The sequence below is a fragment of the Ambystoma mexicanum genome, chromosome 12 (genome assembly GCF_040938575.1).
Source record: "Ambystoma mexicanum isolate Mex_15411 chromosome 12, UKY_AmexF1_1, whole genome shotgun sequence".
In the NCBI taxonomy this organism is placed as follows: domain Eukaryota; kingdom Metazoa; phylum Chordata; class Amphibia; order Caudata; family Ambystomatidae; genus Ambystoma; species Ambystoma mexicanum.
In genome coordinates, this window is record NC_090936.1 from 120047271 (window position 1) to 120066379 (window position 19109).

The following is a 19109-nucleotide window of genomic DNA, read 5'->3' on the forward strand; positions in this document are numbered from 1 at the left end:
GCGTCGAGCCTTTGCTCGTCGAGCCCTTTGTCATCGAGTCCTTGGTCGTCGAGTCCTTGTTGGCAACGTGAGCGCTCTTGCGATGCGCGTCGCCGGAAATTTTGGTGTTAGCGCCCTTATTTTTAGAGTGCCCAGTCGCCTGTCGCGGAAGCGATGGCAGGGAGGGCTGACGACCCTTACGGTCGGTGGAAGACGTCGGTGGGTCCGGCGACCCCGTTGGCGCTATGGCTGTCTTCGTCTTCGACGAATGTGTGCCTGGGGGTATGTGCTTCGGTGTTTTTTTGTGTGCGTCCTTGTCGCCGGGGTGTTCATCCCCATAAACTGGGCGTGAGACGGGCTTGTCGGGGACGGACGACGAGCAGCGTGAACGCTCCTTTGAGAGGTCTACAGCCTCCGTTACGGGGGCTGTGTAGTCACTGTCCTCGTCACACTCGGCAGCGGCAGCGGGCGAGGAGTCAGGCCTAGACATGGCGTAGGCCTCCCACCTTTTGACCCTGCGGTCCTTTAGAGTTTTGGGCTTTAGTAATTTACAGGCCGCACAGCCGTCCTCCTGGTGATCGAGGGGTAAGCAACGGTTGCACCGTTTGTGCTTATCCTTCCAAGTATATTTACCCTTGCAAAGCGGGCAAAACCTAAATGACGTCCTCTCCATAGCTGAGGTTAATAGGTGTGACTACGACCTCGAAAGAGAGGGAGGGGAAAGAGAAAGGCATTCTTAAAGAAAGAAAGAAAGACCACAAAGCCCCACTCTCCCTACTGTGTATGGCCGGCGAGGCCAGGCCACGTGTTCGGCAGCGCCGAAGGATCTCCTCCGCTCGTCCTTCCGTCGAAGATCTTGCTCGGCGGAGAAACTGCTCTGCGTCGAGGGAGGGATCTACGTTATTGATATTAATAACAAACGACCAAAGGTCGAAGAAACTATTTGGCAATGTCTCTCGAGGAGCTCCGCATAAAGGCGACCAGTAGCTGGGCGGAAAAAAACAATCTGAGGGACCTCGACGCGTGAGGGATTGTGGGTACAACGCATGTCACTATAGGGATAGTGTTACAGACACGCCTTGTCGACGTCCCCTTTTCGACTACGAAAAACAAAATGCAATACTCCGCAGTGACCACTGGATGTCGGACCTATGCACAGCATGTGATTCTAAGCAGATTAACAAACATCAGAAATACATATATATATAGCGGTGGAGGGACAGGCTCATAAAGGTTTATGAATGCATCAGGTATTTTGGTATATAGTGTGTGGGTGGGGTCATGATTACCAGGCAGGTAAACATGTTAATTAAAAGCTTTCAAATCCTCTCCTCCTCTGATGTTTCAGAGATTCAAGGAAGTTCACAAAATGGAGCACAAACAAAGTGGGACAGCTGAAGTAAGAATAGGTCTAACAAAAGCTCTATAGAAAACATATGCAGAGATATTTTGTTTTGGAAAATTATCAGAAGTTAAACGATTGAAGCTATGTAACAACACAAGGATTTACAAAGGTAAGATGGAGAAACTAGGAGGTAATTGTTATGATCTGAGGCAGAGATGAACACTATTGGTACATAACATGTATCAACACTTACTGTATGCCAAGCTAGTGCCACAGAAGGTTTTTTCTTCACAGGGCTTGATTCTTGCGTGGATTTATGGACCATCTATTTGAGATAATATACAAAGCAATATGCATCAAAGAATCAAATCCTCATTTATTCAGACAGATATCCTTTAATAAGAAGTTCATCTTAAAAACAATGTTACATCATTTGTATAATAATGCAGCTGGGATTTACCATCTTGATTGTTTCCCTGTGAAACAGGGCCATGGAAACAAGTAAATATTATGGAAGGATAATATGCGTGCATATATCACTCATTTTTATTATTTACACACACCTTCCTCACCAACTCAGTGGTCATTGAATGAAATCTTTTCAAACTATACCCACACATTAAATTGCGGTCATATTCCTCGGAAATCCAAGACAATGGAGGGAATAGCCAGGATGGAAAAAGAGTCTCCCGACATAAGAAAGAGAATGATAAAGGCAGATATTATCTGCCCAGATGGATCTTCTATTAAGTGCACAATAGCCTTATGTTGGCCTTTTTTGGCTGTGCCTCTAACCTCTGCCTGGCTCTTAAAGCTCTGATGCTCATATCTTTCTTTGATTAAATATGAGGCATGTGTATTGGTATTATGTGTCCAGCCAGCTAACCCCAACTAGTAGACTGGCTTTTCCACTTAATTATATGAGGCGTGGCATTATATAGGGACTGGCAAGAAAGGGAGGGTCTGACTCCATTAGAAGCTCTATCACAAGGATGATAACCCTGCACAAACTGGGGCTCTGCTGTGGTTAACACATTTGGCGAGAGCAAAACTCCCTTTAATGTCAGACAGCTGGAGTGCCTTTAGAAAGGATCCATGTGCACAGTTTCCCAATGAACCAGCAGCGATACAATGCTTGCGGAAAGGAGAGGGATGTCGAGGCAATTCTTGAACAAATTCCCCCTCCGACACACTTATTCAGTTTCCCCTGCCAACATCCATAAGGTTCCTCTCTGCCCTGCCCCATTCTTCCATTAGTTTCCCACAATCAAGGCCTTCCCTCCAAACTACACATCGATAGGATCCTGAAAGATGAAACAGGACAAGGTAAGCCCTATATAATTTCTTTGTTACCATCTATAACTTTACCCATATAAGTGAAGAAAGGTTGAGCCCACCGTTTGCAAACCATTGTCCAGGTGCCAAGCACATTAGCACGGGCACACCATTTGCTCCTCTTCAACAACATCTAATTTCTCACTGGCACTATGCACAATTTAGAAGCTTCACACAACCGACAATCCATAGATTTAGCCTCATACAGTGCATCACAAACTCACCTACAATGTCTGCCGATAGCCTGCAGCTAACATTGATATTCTACCATTACATTGCAGAATATTTCAACAAAGCCTATGACATAGAATTCTTTAACACATTTCGTCGCAATGTAGATGGGTGGTTGCGTTCAGGTATGAATTATTTTGGGAAAGAGGTTGGGGGGGGGGGTGAGGGTGAGTCCCCCCCACATTGATTTGCAGTAAAATGTGTTAATTTTTTATTTTATTTGTTTAATAACAAAAGAAAGTCGATGTAATGGGTAATGGGCTTCGAGGAAATATTCTCGAAAAAAATCACAGATCTGCTAACATTTCTAGACAACCCCAGCACTGTCTCTTGATGTTATAATTACTCTGTTATTATGTAAGCAACGTACACAATGTCCAGTCTACGGTATACCAGAAACCCTGATAGGTGCAGCAATGCACTATCAAATGGCACTCAGCAATACAAAGACACGCCCACTGTGTTTTAGAGCTTTGCAAAGAATAGTAAATTCCTACACATGGATTGCAGAAGTACCCAATTCTCTGTTATGTGTACATTAGAAATCACAGTTTTATTATCACATTATCACATTCGCGAAAGATCTTGGAGGACAGCACCAAGTATGTTTCTGGAAAGCCAACACATAGCCAAAACAAAATCTCCATGCCCACTGCATTTATCTAATGAATATTTATGGAAAAAGCCCCGATTGCTTGGATCTGGCCATCAGAAAGATCAGTGTGAACCCACAAAATCGACACAGCTGAATGGTGGTTTATTTTGTAGCTTCACATTATCATTTAAACATACGGCAAATGGGAACATTGCTACATATAATATATAGCCACATTACTCTAAAAGTTGCTTCCATAATCCTCTGGACAACCAATTTCAGATGCCCTGAGATGGGAACCCACCTGTCACCTTTGTGAAATATATACATTTTAGCAGCATGTTTGGACTTTTCTACTCTGCAGCCATTACAGTTTAGGGATGACAGAGAATGAAAATAGAGTAGGTTGTAGCACATGGCATCTCTATCCTCGGCATAAAAATGTCTGAGGCACAATAGCTGCATTGAAGGTAAATGGTTGGCATGTTGTGACAATGCCCCTTGTTTGACCCATGGGTGTGTGTGGTGTGAGGTGCGATGACAACACCCAGGTTAGTAGGGAGGGCATGTTACAGAGGTGACACTGAAATATATGGCCATTTAAGGGACATGTAGAATATTGATGAAGGTATTAGTGAAGTAAGAAGCCCCAGAGGGCTTTGAAGAAAAGGTCAGAGCTTGGAAACGACTTCACATTTTGCTAATGGGAATTGCCCTGAAAACATAACACTAGCACTGCTTACCGGCATACAATCAGAGAGGACCATCTACGAAGTGGCTGCTTTGGGAGTAACAACAAATCAATTTGCCCAACGTGGCGCTGTAGCTTGTGCGTGCATGTCCGAGACTAGCAATGATTCCCCAGATATCGGACCAACGTTGTATAGTGTGGAACCTGAATAAATGCCCTTATCAGGTAAATGGACATGTGGCATAGAATCAATTAACCAATGTCAAATCCTGGCCCAGTGAGAGAAGTCATACACATGTGCAGACCCACAAGGATTAATTAATTAATTCCAAACCTTCCAGCCATCCCCGCTTTTATTTTACATAGGTTACCCCGAGCGGGGTGAGTATGCCCAGACATGGGTCCCGAGCCTGCTGGACCTAGAGACCCAAGCTACTCCTCACTGATGGTGCCCAATGAGGCTGAAACATGTCTGGGCATGCTTGTGGTCTCGTGCAGAAGGGATGTGACCTAGCAGTGAGGGCTGGACTGCCCCTTTTGGGGTGGGATCAAGCCTGATTTGTATATGATCTTTCCCCTTTTGTAATGGCTTGGCAGGTGAAGAACGATGGTCTGGAGGGTTGCCCAGAGCAATGCCAGAGATTAGGATTAATTCCAAACCTTCCAGCAATCAGCTCTTGTTTTGCATCGGACCCACATGGAAAGCCTCGCCCAAAGGGAGAGGGGGATGGACATATATGATAACACGCAGAGTAAATGAGTGTGGATGTTTGGAGAGGATAATAGCGTGTGTCTGAGGCAGCCGTAGGAAGGGGAGGTTGGAGACAGATAGGAGGTTGGAGGTGACAGGAGTAGCAAAGGAGCTGGTGGGGAGAATAAGAGGTAAAGAGGAGAGCATGACACGTGCAGCAAAGGGAAGCTACAAGGTGGTGAAGAGAGTAAGAGCTAAGGCGAAATAAGTGTGAAGAGTGGAAGTGAAGAGGCGGTGGCAAGAGGAGTTGAGGTGGTGAAGAGAGGAGTTGAGGAGAAGGTGGGAGTAATACAATCAACAGAAAAAGTTGAAAAATGGTGGAACTGGGGAGAAACTGAGGTATTGGGAAGACCAAGGAGAGAAACTTAAAGGCACTTCTGAGAGTAATTCCATTGTATCCAGAGAAACTTCAGCACCCGGATATATTGCCATTCCAATCCATTTCTTGAGTTATCCCTATAACCATTCTTTGTGAAACACCCCCCTCTCCGTCCCCCCAAGATAAAACACTGATTTTGAACTTCATATTGCCTTCTTGTCCTTTCTAGAGACTACTTCACCACAGGACACAGGTACACTCCTTGCACACACAATGTAGCTACATCCTTCCACAGAAGGGACTGTCACGTGCCTGCGATATCCAAATAACCCCAGACAACACCCAAAGGACTGCAATCTGTTGATCCTCAGATGTTTTGAACAACGGGCTCCCAAGATCCCTCACTATATTGACTATGCTGGATAGGCCAGATGGGAGTTGTTGACCCAAACATCTGGAGCGCCAAAGGTTGCATACAACTGAAGCACTAATCATTAGGCTTATTAGAAACTTATAGTGTGTAGCCAACGTAGCACAGACTGCAAGTTATGCTACACACTGGCACCTTTGAAGCAAACAAGAAACTATTTGTAACAGTATTGTTCTCACAAGTCTAAAGAGATCACCTATATGTGTTAGAATGAAAGTTGTCACCTAGTATGAGACCCAGTTGAATGTTTCCCAAAAATATTCCGTGCTCATAGCAGACAAAAGCTGAGAAGCTATTAAATAATCCCTACTTTTTAATGTGGTTTTGTGACTAGAATTTAACAGACTAGTTTCTGTAATTCATCAGGGGTTATAAATATAGAGTACATGTGGGTATGAACCCCAACATACGTGTAATTTCTTTGGCGAATCACAAATTTTTTTTAAGGTAATTCCAGAACGGCTGTACTTTGCACAGGATGAACTAAGGGGCCCTTAGTCACAACCTTAATCACAACCAGGATTTTGCCAGATGTTTTCTTGGGGAGCAGGATGCAGGTGAGACCATGCTGCTAAGAGGATGGTAAGGAAGCTGGCAGAATTGGCTCAGTGGGGGAGGCAGCTCCTCCTAGTCTCAGCCAACCTCCACCCCTTTGCAATGTGCATGTACCCTCACACTGTACATAAACGCTTAACAACACACTGTTAGTAAACACATCCACCTGTTTTCTATTGCGTGTACATTATTTTGGTATTTGTTTATAAATATGCCCATATATGTTTGTCATAAAAACTGATTACGATTTGATATTTTCATTCCAAAGTTGTACAAGTAATTAGAATTCACTGTTTTCTTGCGAAAGAAAGGCTGCACCTTTCCACAAAAAGTAAAACATTTTCAGAAAAAGATGTTTGTATAATTTTTCCAGTACAATTTGCAGAATTAAACCACATGCATCTTTGTAGTTTGAGAATTTCATGAAAGACTAGTTTTAGGTGGTTTCTAAAATTGTCACTTGTTGGATAAATGATAAAATTGCATTACCACAGATTCGTTTTCTCCTAAGAGTTGCAAGAATTTATGGTAACTGAGGAATCCTGTGTGTCCTGGATCAAGTAGAATCACAAGTTCCTTGAACTGCTCATCAGTTAATCGAAACATTGTGCAGTCTACAATACGACGAAATTCTTTTCTGGTGATCTTCCCAGTCTGACTCTGAAAAACATAGGCGTTAGTGGAATTATACACTCGTTGATAAGGGTCAAATAAACACAGGTGAACCCAGGTCAGTAGGTTAACATATTATTGTGATAAACAAAAATATATATTTTAAATCGTACACATTTCTAAAAGCTACCCATGGCAGTTAACCTGCACTGTCAAGTCAACAAAACTTTATTTCGAGCGGAGCACATGAAAGTTCAGTGCGAGCATTTATACAAAAGATCGTGAGTCATAAAATTCATAACAAATATACATTGCATAAATAAGACCAACAGAGAAAATATAACAAAACAAAGTTTTCACCAGAAAGTGAAGTGCATACATTACAAACTGGTACTTACCAGAGGAATTCAACCTTGCACACCGGAATCCAAACATCCTCCTTAAAGGTTGCTGAGGATGAAAACGAGCTAGGAGGAGAACATCACTGGACTGTTGAGCTTATTACAGCTGGGACCCAGAGTCACACCGCTGCCACTCCTCTTTTGTTTGCACATATAACTGGAGACTGAGGCTACAGAGGGGTTGCACCCAGGCTACACATGCCTGACTTTGGAGAGCAACACTGATGGTAACTCCCCCACATCTTCCCATTGAGGGCTAACCTTGAAAGATGCGGGAGAGCTGGATCTTGGCTGGCTCTAAACTACAGATACCAGAATCGTCTGCTGTAACATCCTGGTACTTACCAGAGGCATTCAACCTGCACACCTGAATCCAATCAGCTTCCCTGAAGATTGCTGAGGCATAAAAGCACGCTAGGTGGAGACCATTACTGGACTGTTGAGCTGATTGCAGCTGGGACCCAGATATGCACCCCTGCCACCTCTCTTTTGTTTGCATATTACAAACATTATACAACAAATTGCAGGGCAAGTGATTGCATAAAGATTTTTAGCACTGAATAGATATGAATCACAATGGTAACAAATAAAGATCAACCTTCATTATAACAGCAGTTGGTTCAGGGGATTGCTTTCGAACAAATTTCACCAAGTCATATGCAGAAAACTAAAAACTGCAAAAATGACATCCGTGAAACGTGGACTTGCACAGCGCATATGTGTCATCGATGGAGCATTCCTTGATATTTGAGGAAAATGGGGTAGAGCCATCTCCTCCTCAAGTTAACGTAAGCTGGACAAATCAGCAGAAAGTGCATGTCAGATTAAATTTCCGTGATACAAAATGTGCAGATTAGAGGAGTTCTGAGACCATTTATGGGTAAATGCTGCAACAGGAAAGACATTCAATCTGAATTTGACAAATAGCAGTCTTTTTGGACTCAGGGACATATAGTTAAGATAGGATTTGGGGTCCAGGTGGGTTTAAATAGCAGATAACCTGGAAAACGTGTTAGATTCACGAGGCTCATGTTTTCCACGAACAGTTTCAATTTGGGATTTTAATACCCTCTTGCATTTTTCCATAATAGTAATATTTTCGGTCAAGAGATGCAACATCCCTATTCTTTGCAATATATTATACAAGTAGCTATATAGTTTCCGGGCTTTACCATTAGCCGACTCTGCTACATCTTTAAACATGATTCTGTAAAAATTCAGGTTGATCGAGCAGTTTAAACATAGCCAGAAAAAAAAGGGGGGTCGGAGGAAGCCACAAATCTAAGCCTCTGAAACATGTTTCAATCTATAATGTTTCTGTCGTGGACATAAAGGAGATATCATACTGCCATACATGGCCAGTGACCGTGCTTGAGTTGATACATTTTCCAATACTGTTAATGGAAAACGATATCTGGTTTGTATGTTTAGTGTATTTATAGCACAGGACCGTCTTTTGAGAGCGAGATCACTTTTGAGCAATTTTACATTATCTTGAAATTGTATGTTTTCTTTCCCGGCAAAACCCATTTTGGTCTTAGAGATTAAGACAGTGTCGTCTGCACACAAGCAAATGCCAATTTTATCTTTGGCAATTGATGGGGCGTCACTGTGTTAGGAATTCTTACGATCAAGTAATTAACCATATTAGGAAAGACATGGGGGTGAGTGTGCAACCCTGGCGCATTCTGCTTAAACCAGGGAATAGGTTGGTTCCTTCTGCACCCTGCCTGTGTCCAACTGTCACTGATTTGTTTCCATAAACCTTTTTTATGGGATATAGAATTTCAAGGAGAATTTTAAGATCAACTAAAACTTTCCATAAAATAGTTTGGTCAGATGAGTCGAATGCTGATTTAAAATCTACAAAAACTAAATAGAGAGTACCCTTATTTAAAATTACATGTTTACTAATAGACTATAGATAAAAGGCCTGATCTATATTGCCTAGCCCATTCCTGAAGCCTGCATGGAGATCAGTGATAATGTTCTCGCCATCTACTCATTGCTCAAGGTGTGATGATAACAGCTTCCCATAAACCGTGCATAGGCTATCAATCAGGCTAATTGGTCTATAGTTTCCTGGTATCTGCTATTCCCCTTTTTAACAATTGGCACAATCTCAGCCTGTTGCCAACTAGAAGGGACATAATCTATAGAATTCAGGAGGTTAAACAATAATCTGAGAATTGGTACTGAAATATTTTAGTAAGGAGTTAAGAGTAAGACTCGGACACAAGGTCATGTTTGTTGGCTGCTATAGACTTTTTTTATTGCCAGAAAATAATATGAACGGTCGGAGAAAAACCCATCTATCCCTAAATCTAAGAGGTGTTTCCCTGCCTCAACAAAACCAAGGACTGTTTGTGTCAGGATGTTTACGCAAAAGTGGTCCCCGTCCTGTGTCCGAAAATCCTAATCTAAGCCTTTCAGTCTGAACCCAATATAATGTATATCGGGGCACTCCAGTATGCTATATACTTGTAGCTTGTAGCTTGTTTCAAAAGTTCTCAACATAACAGTTTAAGAGTCCTTCTGGCAGTTTGGACATGTCTCTTTCTCACAATTTAACTGAGTTCCAAAAGGGCATGAACCTTCCTTTGTCTTTTTATGAAACATACAGTTTCTTTACAGTCTTTAACCTTTGACACTTGATCCACATTTAACTCCTAGTGTACACTCCTGCCAGGATATATGTAGGTTCCTCGTACATTTCTTGCAAGGGGTATGGGTCCTTCCTGTTTGCTCCAAATCTGTCTTTGGCCTGCCGGTTTACTCTCCTGCCAGTATGCAACTTCACTTCCTATTCCTGGTTGACTCTCCTGCCAGGATGTCACTTCTCTTCTCACCCCTTGTTTACTCCCCTGCCAGGGTATCCCTCTGCTCTTTATATGACCTTCTTGTGTACGAGGCTCAGACTCCTTATTTATGTGACACATTAGCTTGTCAGGGCTTTTTCGTTTTTTATGGACTATCTCTGTTATCCAGGTCACAAAAGCTTTCCACAATTGGGTCAGTGACCCCTTTATAATATTCACTTTGCCTCCCTTTTTCAAGTGCTGGGTCTCCAACCACTTTTCAACCGTGCATGTAGTTCTGTCAGTTCCTTTTATTAAGGTTTGCGCTTTCATCTCTTTTTCACCAATATTCATATACACTTTATTCTCTTCTCCAGAATACTGGGTCACTGACCCTTCTTTCACAATATTTTTGTTTGCGTTATTTTGTTATTTTCAAAGCTTTATTCATTCTATCAGTTTGTTCATTATTTTCAATAATGTCCTAATTTGCATCAATTCGTTAATTATTTTCATTAACTTCCTCTTGCGCTCTCAATGCAACCCAACAACCACTCTCAGCCGCCCCAGTAACCCATTGCATCTCTCTGAGCCCAGCAGGCATCTCTAGCAGTGCTCGCTGCTTCCTGGTGACTTCTTGTTCGGCCCGCTGCCTCAGTGTTTGTCCCGTCAGCCGGACTGTCTTCGTTCTGTTTTCTCCTGCTCCGGGCAGCTTTTGTTGCTCAAGGCGAGCAGGCAACAGGTTGTTTACAAAACAGCTTCTCCTCACGCCATCTGTAACCGCCCCTATGCTGCATCTTACACTTCCCTGTTTTCTCGCATCCTCGTCGGTGCTCCCATGGATTACTGACAGCCTTCCACTCTGCCACACACTCAGCTGTCTCTCTCTCTCGGCTGGCTCTCTCCTTCCCGGTTTCTTGATTTGCCGTTTGGGAAAGACTCAGCACAGTTCCCCATGGCTTGCTCTCCTTTGGCGTTCTCATTGGTGTCTGGTCAGTTCACAACACCACTCTGCCTCTGCACACACCTCTCTGGTCTGTCAGCTGTGTGGGCTTTAAACTTCCCAGTAGAAGTTGAAAGTTTCCAAAGACTAAAGCGCAGTGTTGGCTCCCTGCCTCTGTCATCTTCATTACTCCTTCTCTCTTCCTCGTCTCAGTACTACTTTGGGGATGGGAAGGCAAACAGGGTGTTTGGCTGAAAAAACCTGGGATTTCTTTCTCTATGCTGTAATAGGCCATACAGGGATGTTGTACAGGTGTATGTGTGTCATGAGGTATTCAGGTTTTCAGGTTATTTCCTAGCTCTCTAGAGTTGATATTCCCCCATGTGGTCCTCCCCAGATAGCCATCCTAAGGGTTGGTGTCAGGTAGCTTCTGCCCTTCCCTGGCCACATGAGTGGGAGAATTCAGGGAATTCAATTTTTGCTAAAGGAGTCACGCCAGAGAGCAGCCATTCATGGGACAAGGATCGGGAGCAGAGATTGTTGGTGCTGTTGAAGAGCAAAGGGCAGCACAGGCCCTTGGAGCTTCCCGAGTGGGGGCGATGGGGCCAAGGAGTTTGCCTGATGTCCTTATATTAAGAAACTCAAATTCAGATGAGGCAGAGAGACCTCAGGGTTCTGACAGCAGAGGGAATCCCATTCTGGATCCTGCAATGCAGGCCCAGTTAAGGCGATGGAGCACTTGAGCTGTAGAGGTGATCCATGTGTCCTCACCAGACAAGGGAAAGGAGCACTTCACTCAGGTCCTTATGGTCATCTAGAGAGGCAGAGCTTCACCATCTAATTTGGTGGAGAATCAATGGATGTTGGTCCTCGAGAAGCAGGCCATTCAGGAGTGCTGGATCAGTGTTCCAGCAGTTAACCAGGTGAGTGGATAACAGGGTATGCTTTTGGTACAATGTCCTTTCATCGCAGGACGTTTTTTCGCTAGGTTTATTATCGTGACTTTTTTAACAAAAAAAAAGCCATTACATTTTTTGGGGGGTTAGAAAATTATATATATGGGGTGTGGGTGTTTGGAAATAGATAAAAAATGTAAGGGAATTGGGGGTTTGTAGGGCCCCCCAAAAAAATAATTAAAAACAAATTTGATGGGATATTTCATTAAAAATTTCTCGGTAAAAAAAACCCACAAAAAAACATCCCGCAATTAAATTACATGGAACCATGCTTTTATCTCCCTGGGGAGACAGTGAGTGAACAAAGCCCTCAATCACAGAGAGGCCATCCCTCCAAGCACTTAATGCATTCAGAAAGGTCTCACACACACACACAAAGGAAGAGAATCCACAATATCCCAGGCAACCATCTGCCAGTCATAAAAAGTCTCACATCACTTCTTGATGTTTCAAAGTCAAAGTAAAGGTTTGTTATCCAAAGTTCCAATGATAGCAAATCTCTACTTCTTGGTGAAATATCCAATCTCCACTTCCACCAAATAGCACCAATGGTAATGCCAACCACAATGATGTGTCACCTCTTCAAGAAGACTTGGCACAGGTCAAAAGAAATGCAATATCCACAACTGTCAGTGAGAATCAGTTCTTGGTTAACAGTTAGTTTTTCATTCATTACGGTTTTAGAATTCACAATGGTATATTTGTCAGGATGACTTCTCAACGCTGCTGCTTCCACTTCAACAACTTCACTTCTACTTGATTCACTATGAGAACAGTCACCTTTGTCTCACAGTCCTCCACCTTTATGAGATACACCACCACAGCTTCAGTACTTCGGACTACTACCACAGCTAAAGTGATTTGTACTTCTAGATAGGCTTCAACAAGATACACGTTAAAGTACATCAACACCTTCAAGTAGGCAAGGTACTCTTCCTCTGAATATGTTCAACAGGAGCAGCCTCTTTGCCTCTCTTGTCCGTCTGCACAATAATAACCTGGGTTTGCCTTGAAGACTCACTTCTCTTTGTTTTACACAGACTCTGGCACTACAGGTTGTGTCAACTTCAAAATAGTCTTTACAAGCAGCCAGCTCCCCTTCCCCAGCTTTCTCAGCCCAAGTAATTATCTAGAAGCCTCGGTGCCACTCTCTTACCGTCGGGTAATGCTTGCCCACATGTACCTTAGACCAGCTGAACTCTTATTAACTTCACAGTAATAGTTAAATTGCATCTTAACTTTGACAGAGGTTGGTTTCACTGTTAATATGGGGAGACTCTTGGCTTGGGCAATGCTTGTTTTCTTCTATAATTTAAGCACTTAAACTTCATATTTATGAAAGGTATGCCGTGTTCAAGTAAATAAAAGAGTACAAAACTCCTTTGGGAATGACAATTAGGCACAAGTGACCACTCCTTGATGTAGTTTTCACAAGTTAAAGGTTTCAACACATGTATTATAACAAGGTTAGGTTTTCAATAATGGTCTTTAAAATGTTTACTCTTCCAAATTAGTGACACGTGACCCCTCCTTCAGACAGTAACAGTCTTTTAAGGGTTGAACAATGGATTTAAGCAGCGTTTGCTTTTCACATGAGTAAAATAACTAATATTCTATGAGAATGCTACATTTCCATTGTTCGGGTATCACAGTTTCAATGAACAGTTTCTACTCGCTTTAAACCATACGCAAGTGAATAGGGAACTGGGTACTGTTGCCAGCAATGCTTGCGCAAGGTATTAGGATGCTGTGCTTCACTCACCGGCTTCTTTAACACTTGCTCAGCAGGTCACACTGTTTCCCTGACTTCTGCCACAAATTCTACTACTTCAGGCTTTTTATGGACCCAAACCCTTCCTCTGTGAAGGTGTCCCCGGTCCAGCCACACGTTTATGGAGTCCCTCTCGCTCCCGAGACCCTTGACTTGATATCTGCTCCTGTCCCCGTCACAGATCTTATATGTAAAGTAGGGATATGATAATGACAATATGCTATTATCTGTTTTGTCAACCCAGAAAGACACTTCCTTTCAGAGGACAAATACCATGTCTCATCCCATGGGATCTCCTCACCATCTCTTTATCTCCTTCTATTATCCTTCTCGCTTTCTCTGCTCTCATACCCTCTATCTTCTCACTGTACCCCTACCTCCTTGTGCTCAATCTCATTTCCGCTCTTTCTCTCTCTTTGCCCAGAAGCACTGGAATGCACTTGCCCTCCCTCTTCGCTCTCTTTCTTGCTAATCTCGTTTCCGCACTCGTCTTAAACACTATGGGCCTCATTACGAGGTGGGCAGAATGGGTTTAACGGCACCGGTAATGGTGCCCGTGCCGTTAAACCCACTCTGCCCTATTACAAGGTACCCTCGCGGGACCCGGAAAGGACGTCTGGTCAGACCAGGGAGCTAACAGCGGGCCCGTTGTTAGCTCCCTCCCCATTCCCATTTGAGCCCTATGGGGCTCAAATGGGAATGGGTTTTCATTTTTACAGGGTCCATGAAATGGGCAATTATCGGGCCCGCCAAGGTCGGCATGACCTGGTAATTGCCCATTCCATGGACCTGGTCAAATTTTATTACCGGCGGCAGCCGTGCCCTTCTTAAGGGCACGGCTACCACAGGGTCCTAATGAGGCCCTATTTGTTGTCCCACTAATCCATTTCTATCACTGACTTTCATTTGATTTGTACTGTTGTTCTGAACCTTTTTCTAAAGTGCTCTGGCGTACAGCGCTTTATAAATACAAATCATAGCAATACAAATACAAATCACAGCAAAATTAGAAACCTTATCAGCCATGTTCACCATCCTGAAGCAAAGATCGTTAATGAGGGAATAGTAGGACATAGCACCAGGGGAGGGATAGAGGAAAGAGGTGTACAATGGGCCTCATTACGATACTGGCGGTACCCATGCTGGTATAATTTTTTTCCCGATGTCCGCGAATGGGCAATTACTGGGTCATTACGGCCTTGCCGGACTAGGTAATTGCCCATTCGCGGGCGCTGGAGAAAAAGGCTCCTCAATGGGAATGGGTAGGTCGGATGCACCGCCACCATTCAGAATGGTGCCGGTGCATCCGACATGCTCTACTCGCGGGTACGCCCGCCATGTCAGACTTGGCGGGTGGGAAGGCACCCGCATGCAGAACTCGTAGTTTGCCGGTCCGGTAACAGTACCGGTAGCTTACCGGTACCGTTGTTACCGGACCAGCAAACTTATAATGAGGCCCATTGTATTCTTATCTTGCAGCCCCCAACAGTTAAAACACCTATAGGACCTGACATCAGTGATCACCGCCCAGGTTTGATTTATTTTGCAAGGCCCCATAGATAAAACATGCTGTTGATTTGATGTCTCTGTCAAAGTCCCTCCGAAGATAGGATGGCTCAAGAGTTATTTCTGCACCCTCTTTTCTCCTGTCATGGCAAACACACCACAGACTCTTCATGTAGATTGGTAAGCGTCTTTAAAGGCAGTCAGCAAAGCAGCATAGAGATGATCCACAAGACACGACACAAAACCCACGATCGGACTGTATACGGCGTAGCAACCCCCTTCCTGTGCTTACAGGGTTTTTAAAACGTGAGGTACACAGGTCCTTCTATGGAAGGGGGTGGATCATGAATCGTATAGTGTCAACAGTATATGATATGATATGATATGATAGGTTATTTATAACGTGCTTAATACCCAGAGGTTTCTAAGCGCGGACCCATGGATCGAACCTGTGTTGCTTCGTGTCATCTTGTTTCCAAGTCGAGCACGCTGCCACTGAGCTATCCTCCTGGGACAAGTGTTTTAATGTGCAATAAAATCTCCTCACCATAGGGTATGCAGACACTTGATGAGCTTCTCACACCTCGGAGAATAAACATTGCAACATGCAGCAGACCGAGTCAGTTACATTTTTCACAGCTCAGCAGTTTCTATTACAGTTCTCACATGGCTCAGGCAGTGCCCGTCTGCCTAATGTTGCTAACTCAAACTGCTGAAGAGGTCTCACCTAGCAAGGTAGCTCCAAGTGCTTCCATAGTTCTTCAGGGATGCCTGCTGCACATCTCGTTCCTTCTCGCCACACCGGTATGCATGTCTCGCATTTGCGAGCCACCGTCAGAGGTTGCATGTCTTCTCTCAGCGTGCTTTTTCCTGCACTGTTCTCTCCTGAACTGTCCTAACCATTAGTGCGGATGCCATTTTTAAATGTCCTGTGCACTTTAGGTCCAGCAAAACAACTAACCTGCATGCTAGGCTTCGGGGCTTCTCTTGGTTTGCATACACTCCTTCCTCCTCTTCCTCGTCTCAGTACCTGAGGGTTTATGGGAGTTGAAGTCCATAGATGTTACTGGATTTCTTGGATGGTGTTGTTAACAAATCTCACATAAAGGTACATCAAAACCAGAAAATGTTATCTAGGAGTTGTGAGTGTTTGAGTCATAGATGGGGACTTGCCTAGAGTGATTTAGAGGAAATGTTTTCTGACTTTTACTATAAGGGGGTACAGTCAGGTGACAACAAGCCATTGAGAACACAGGTGTTATAGGGTTTCCCTCACGTAAAAGGGGGGAATACTGCATTGTGCCTGATGGAGTCACCACCTCCCCCCGGTAGTTGTCTCCTCCTATGTGGCCCTCCCTCATATAGCTGCCCCCTTGGTCAGCCTCAGGTAGCAGTTGCTGTTCCCTGGCCACATGGGAGGAGGTCACTGCCAAGTAATCTGTAATCACTCCACTGGATTCATCACACTCCCCGCTGGGGGACAAGGAGTCCCGGTCTGCAGAGAAACTCCCTAGAGCCCTGTCATTTGGAACAACTGTAACATCAGAACTACAGTCTCATCCATCAAACCAAGCCACCGTTTGTTATTGTGACTTAAGGCCAAAGATCCAAACTGAGGAACAATATAGTAAAATTACTGTGAAGAAGAAGAATGCTGAGCGAGTAATATCGATTACTCAATGGTTGGGAAACAACACTACTGTGATAAAGAAGAATCAACACATAACGAAGAGTGCTCAACTAAAAGAGAAAACAGACTATAATTCTCCGCTTGGGAGGACCCACGAACCGATCATAAAAAGGGAAAATGGACTGGTGTCCGTGAGAAGGGAAACCCAGGATTTTTAAGTCGAGAGTGCTGATTTTTAGTCGAGAGTGCTGATGAAGAACGTAAGATCCTCCTTTGGGAGGAAGTCACATGGTGCTGTGGGCAAAAAGTACTGAGGAAGCCGAAGGCAGAAGAAAGAGGGGGAAGAAAACCCCAGGAGAGAGAACCAGTCAAGGGTGGTGGTGTGATCCAGGGGAGGTACACTGTTCAGTCTGGCAACAACATCAAGAACGATGGAGCACTGGTGCCACAGTGCCATGGAGAAGAAACAGAATGAGTTGGAATGAGAACTGAAGCTCTCCTGACTACAAGGTAAGTCCCTATCCTGCAAGCAGGCCCGGTGATGCCAATCCATGGAAAGCAAGGTAATGGGGACAGCGGGCGACACAGGAGGGAACACAGGGATAAAGAGTACCATCAGCCTATTTGTCCAAGTAGGTGGCCCACAACTAACAGGAGTGAGAAACACTACAGGACTAAGCCTACTCATCCCAGTGAGTGGCCCACAACTAAGAGTGAGAAGCACTCTGGGACTCAGCCTACTCATCCCAGTGAGAGATCAGAAAGTAGGAAGAGTGAAAGACACTCCGGAACACACTCGTCCCAGTCAGTGGCCGCAAATTAAGAAGAAGAATACGAAACATTGAGAGTTTCAATCTACTGGTCCCAGTGAATGGTCAATAGTTAGGACGAATGACAACTAGTACGAAAATTCTTTTTACTTGTCTCAGTAATATAAGAACCGGACACACGAATAAGAATAACTATTGAGTCTACTATAATTATCTCAAGGAGAAATACAGTGAATCAGAGGAGGACGATCATGAAATCAAATGTCTAATTCATAAGGAGTTAAAGAATTACAGAAACACAGAGAACAAGAACCACAGAAAGAGGGATTCAATATTCCTAGTAAACTCAGAGTCGGAGCGACTTTCAGAGATACTTAAGATATTGTACAAGAATTTCCAAAGCCCATAACACTGAGGAGGAGAAGCCTACAAAGAGAATGAATAGGGGAGCCAAAGACTTGGAAAAGTCCTCTAGGGGAACTAAATAGGTCCATCCATGAGATAGCCAAAAAGTATCGCAAAATTGTCTAATAAGGCGGAGGAATCCTATCCAGGAGAAGGGAGTCATTCTTCTGGTCTTTTGTTATTTTTGTCTTAGTGGTAGGGACAGAGCAGCTTAGCTTTGGACGGAGGACAGACTGTTCACTTTGGACTTCACAACAGATGAAGAGAACCTTCGTTTGCTTAGGCAGGAAAATCCATAGATTACGAATAGCGAGGATTTTTCCACTTATAATTTTAATCAAAGAGTTTCAAGAATATTCAAAACTGGTCTGTCTCCTTCTGACCTCAACATATACAAATGTTTAGGAAGGAAGTAGCTCCCAAACTTGTTCAAGTGTTCCAAAAGACTAACAGTGGAGGAACTTCCACTTGTTTCCCAAACAAAATAAAGCACTGCTCTCCTGTTGTTTTTATATGCCCATATCTTTAACGAATCCCAATCCCCAAATCTTGGTCAAATATTTAGCGAGTCTTCGTTTTTTGTTGAGGTAAGCCATTGCCTGCTAAACTGCTGAATTATTTGCCTTTTGCTGTTTGTGCTAAAATCACTGAGCGCTCTGTGCGTGGTGTAATATCCTTACCAGACCCGCTTCCTGATCCGGCCTTGTTCCCTCCTCCCTCTCGCCCCTCCTCCCCCTGATTGGTTGATCAATGCTCTTAACACATCCTCCTCCAAGGGCAGCCCTCTGCCCGTGCAGCCCCTGCGGCTAAGGGCCCTAAGACGAAGGGCGGCTCCTACAGCGGCAGCTCCAGACTGTGTCTATAGGTGCCAGCAGGGGAATAGGCAGCCTAACAGTCTACTAACCCCAAGTCCTCATTCACTTTTACAACACAAAGCAGATGACATTGCCCCACCTAATAACGTTTGCCTCAAGGAAAAGGAAAACAGTGGCAGGCACCTAGTAACCTAGTTACCATTTAAAAGCTCTAAAATACTCGGAAACATACATCCCTCTCCCCAACCCCACTCACCCAGCTGACCTCCCC

The 19109-nt window shown here is 44.0% G+C and overlaps 1 protein-coding gene across 2 annotated transcripts in view; it reads right to left on the reverse strand.

Annotated features, from left to right (window-relative positions):
• EFCAB6 (EF-hand calcium binding domain 6) overlaps positions 1-19109 on the reverse strand; it is a 1227964-nt gene that overhangs the window by 749247 nt on the left and 459608 nt on the right. The window contains exons 12-13 of one of the 2 annotated variants that reach the window (XM_069628133.1): positions 6721-6891; positions 1578-1649 (exon numbers count right to left, since the gene is read on the reverse strand). In XM_069628133.1, the coding sequence (XP_069484234.1) occupies positions 1578-1649; positions 6721-6891 (243 nt within the window). The remainder of the gene's footprint in view (positions 1-1577; positions 1650-6720; positions 6892-19109) is intronic. The other variant, XM_069628134.1, reaches the window with a different exon arrangement.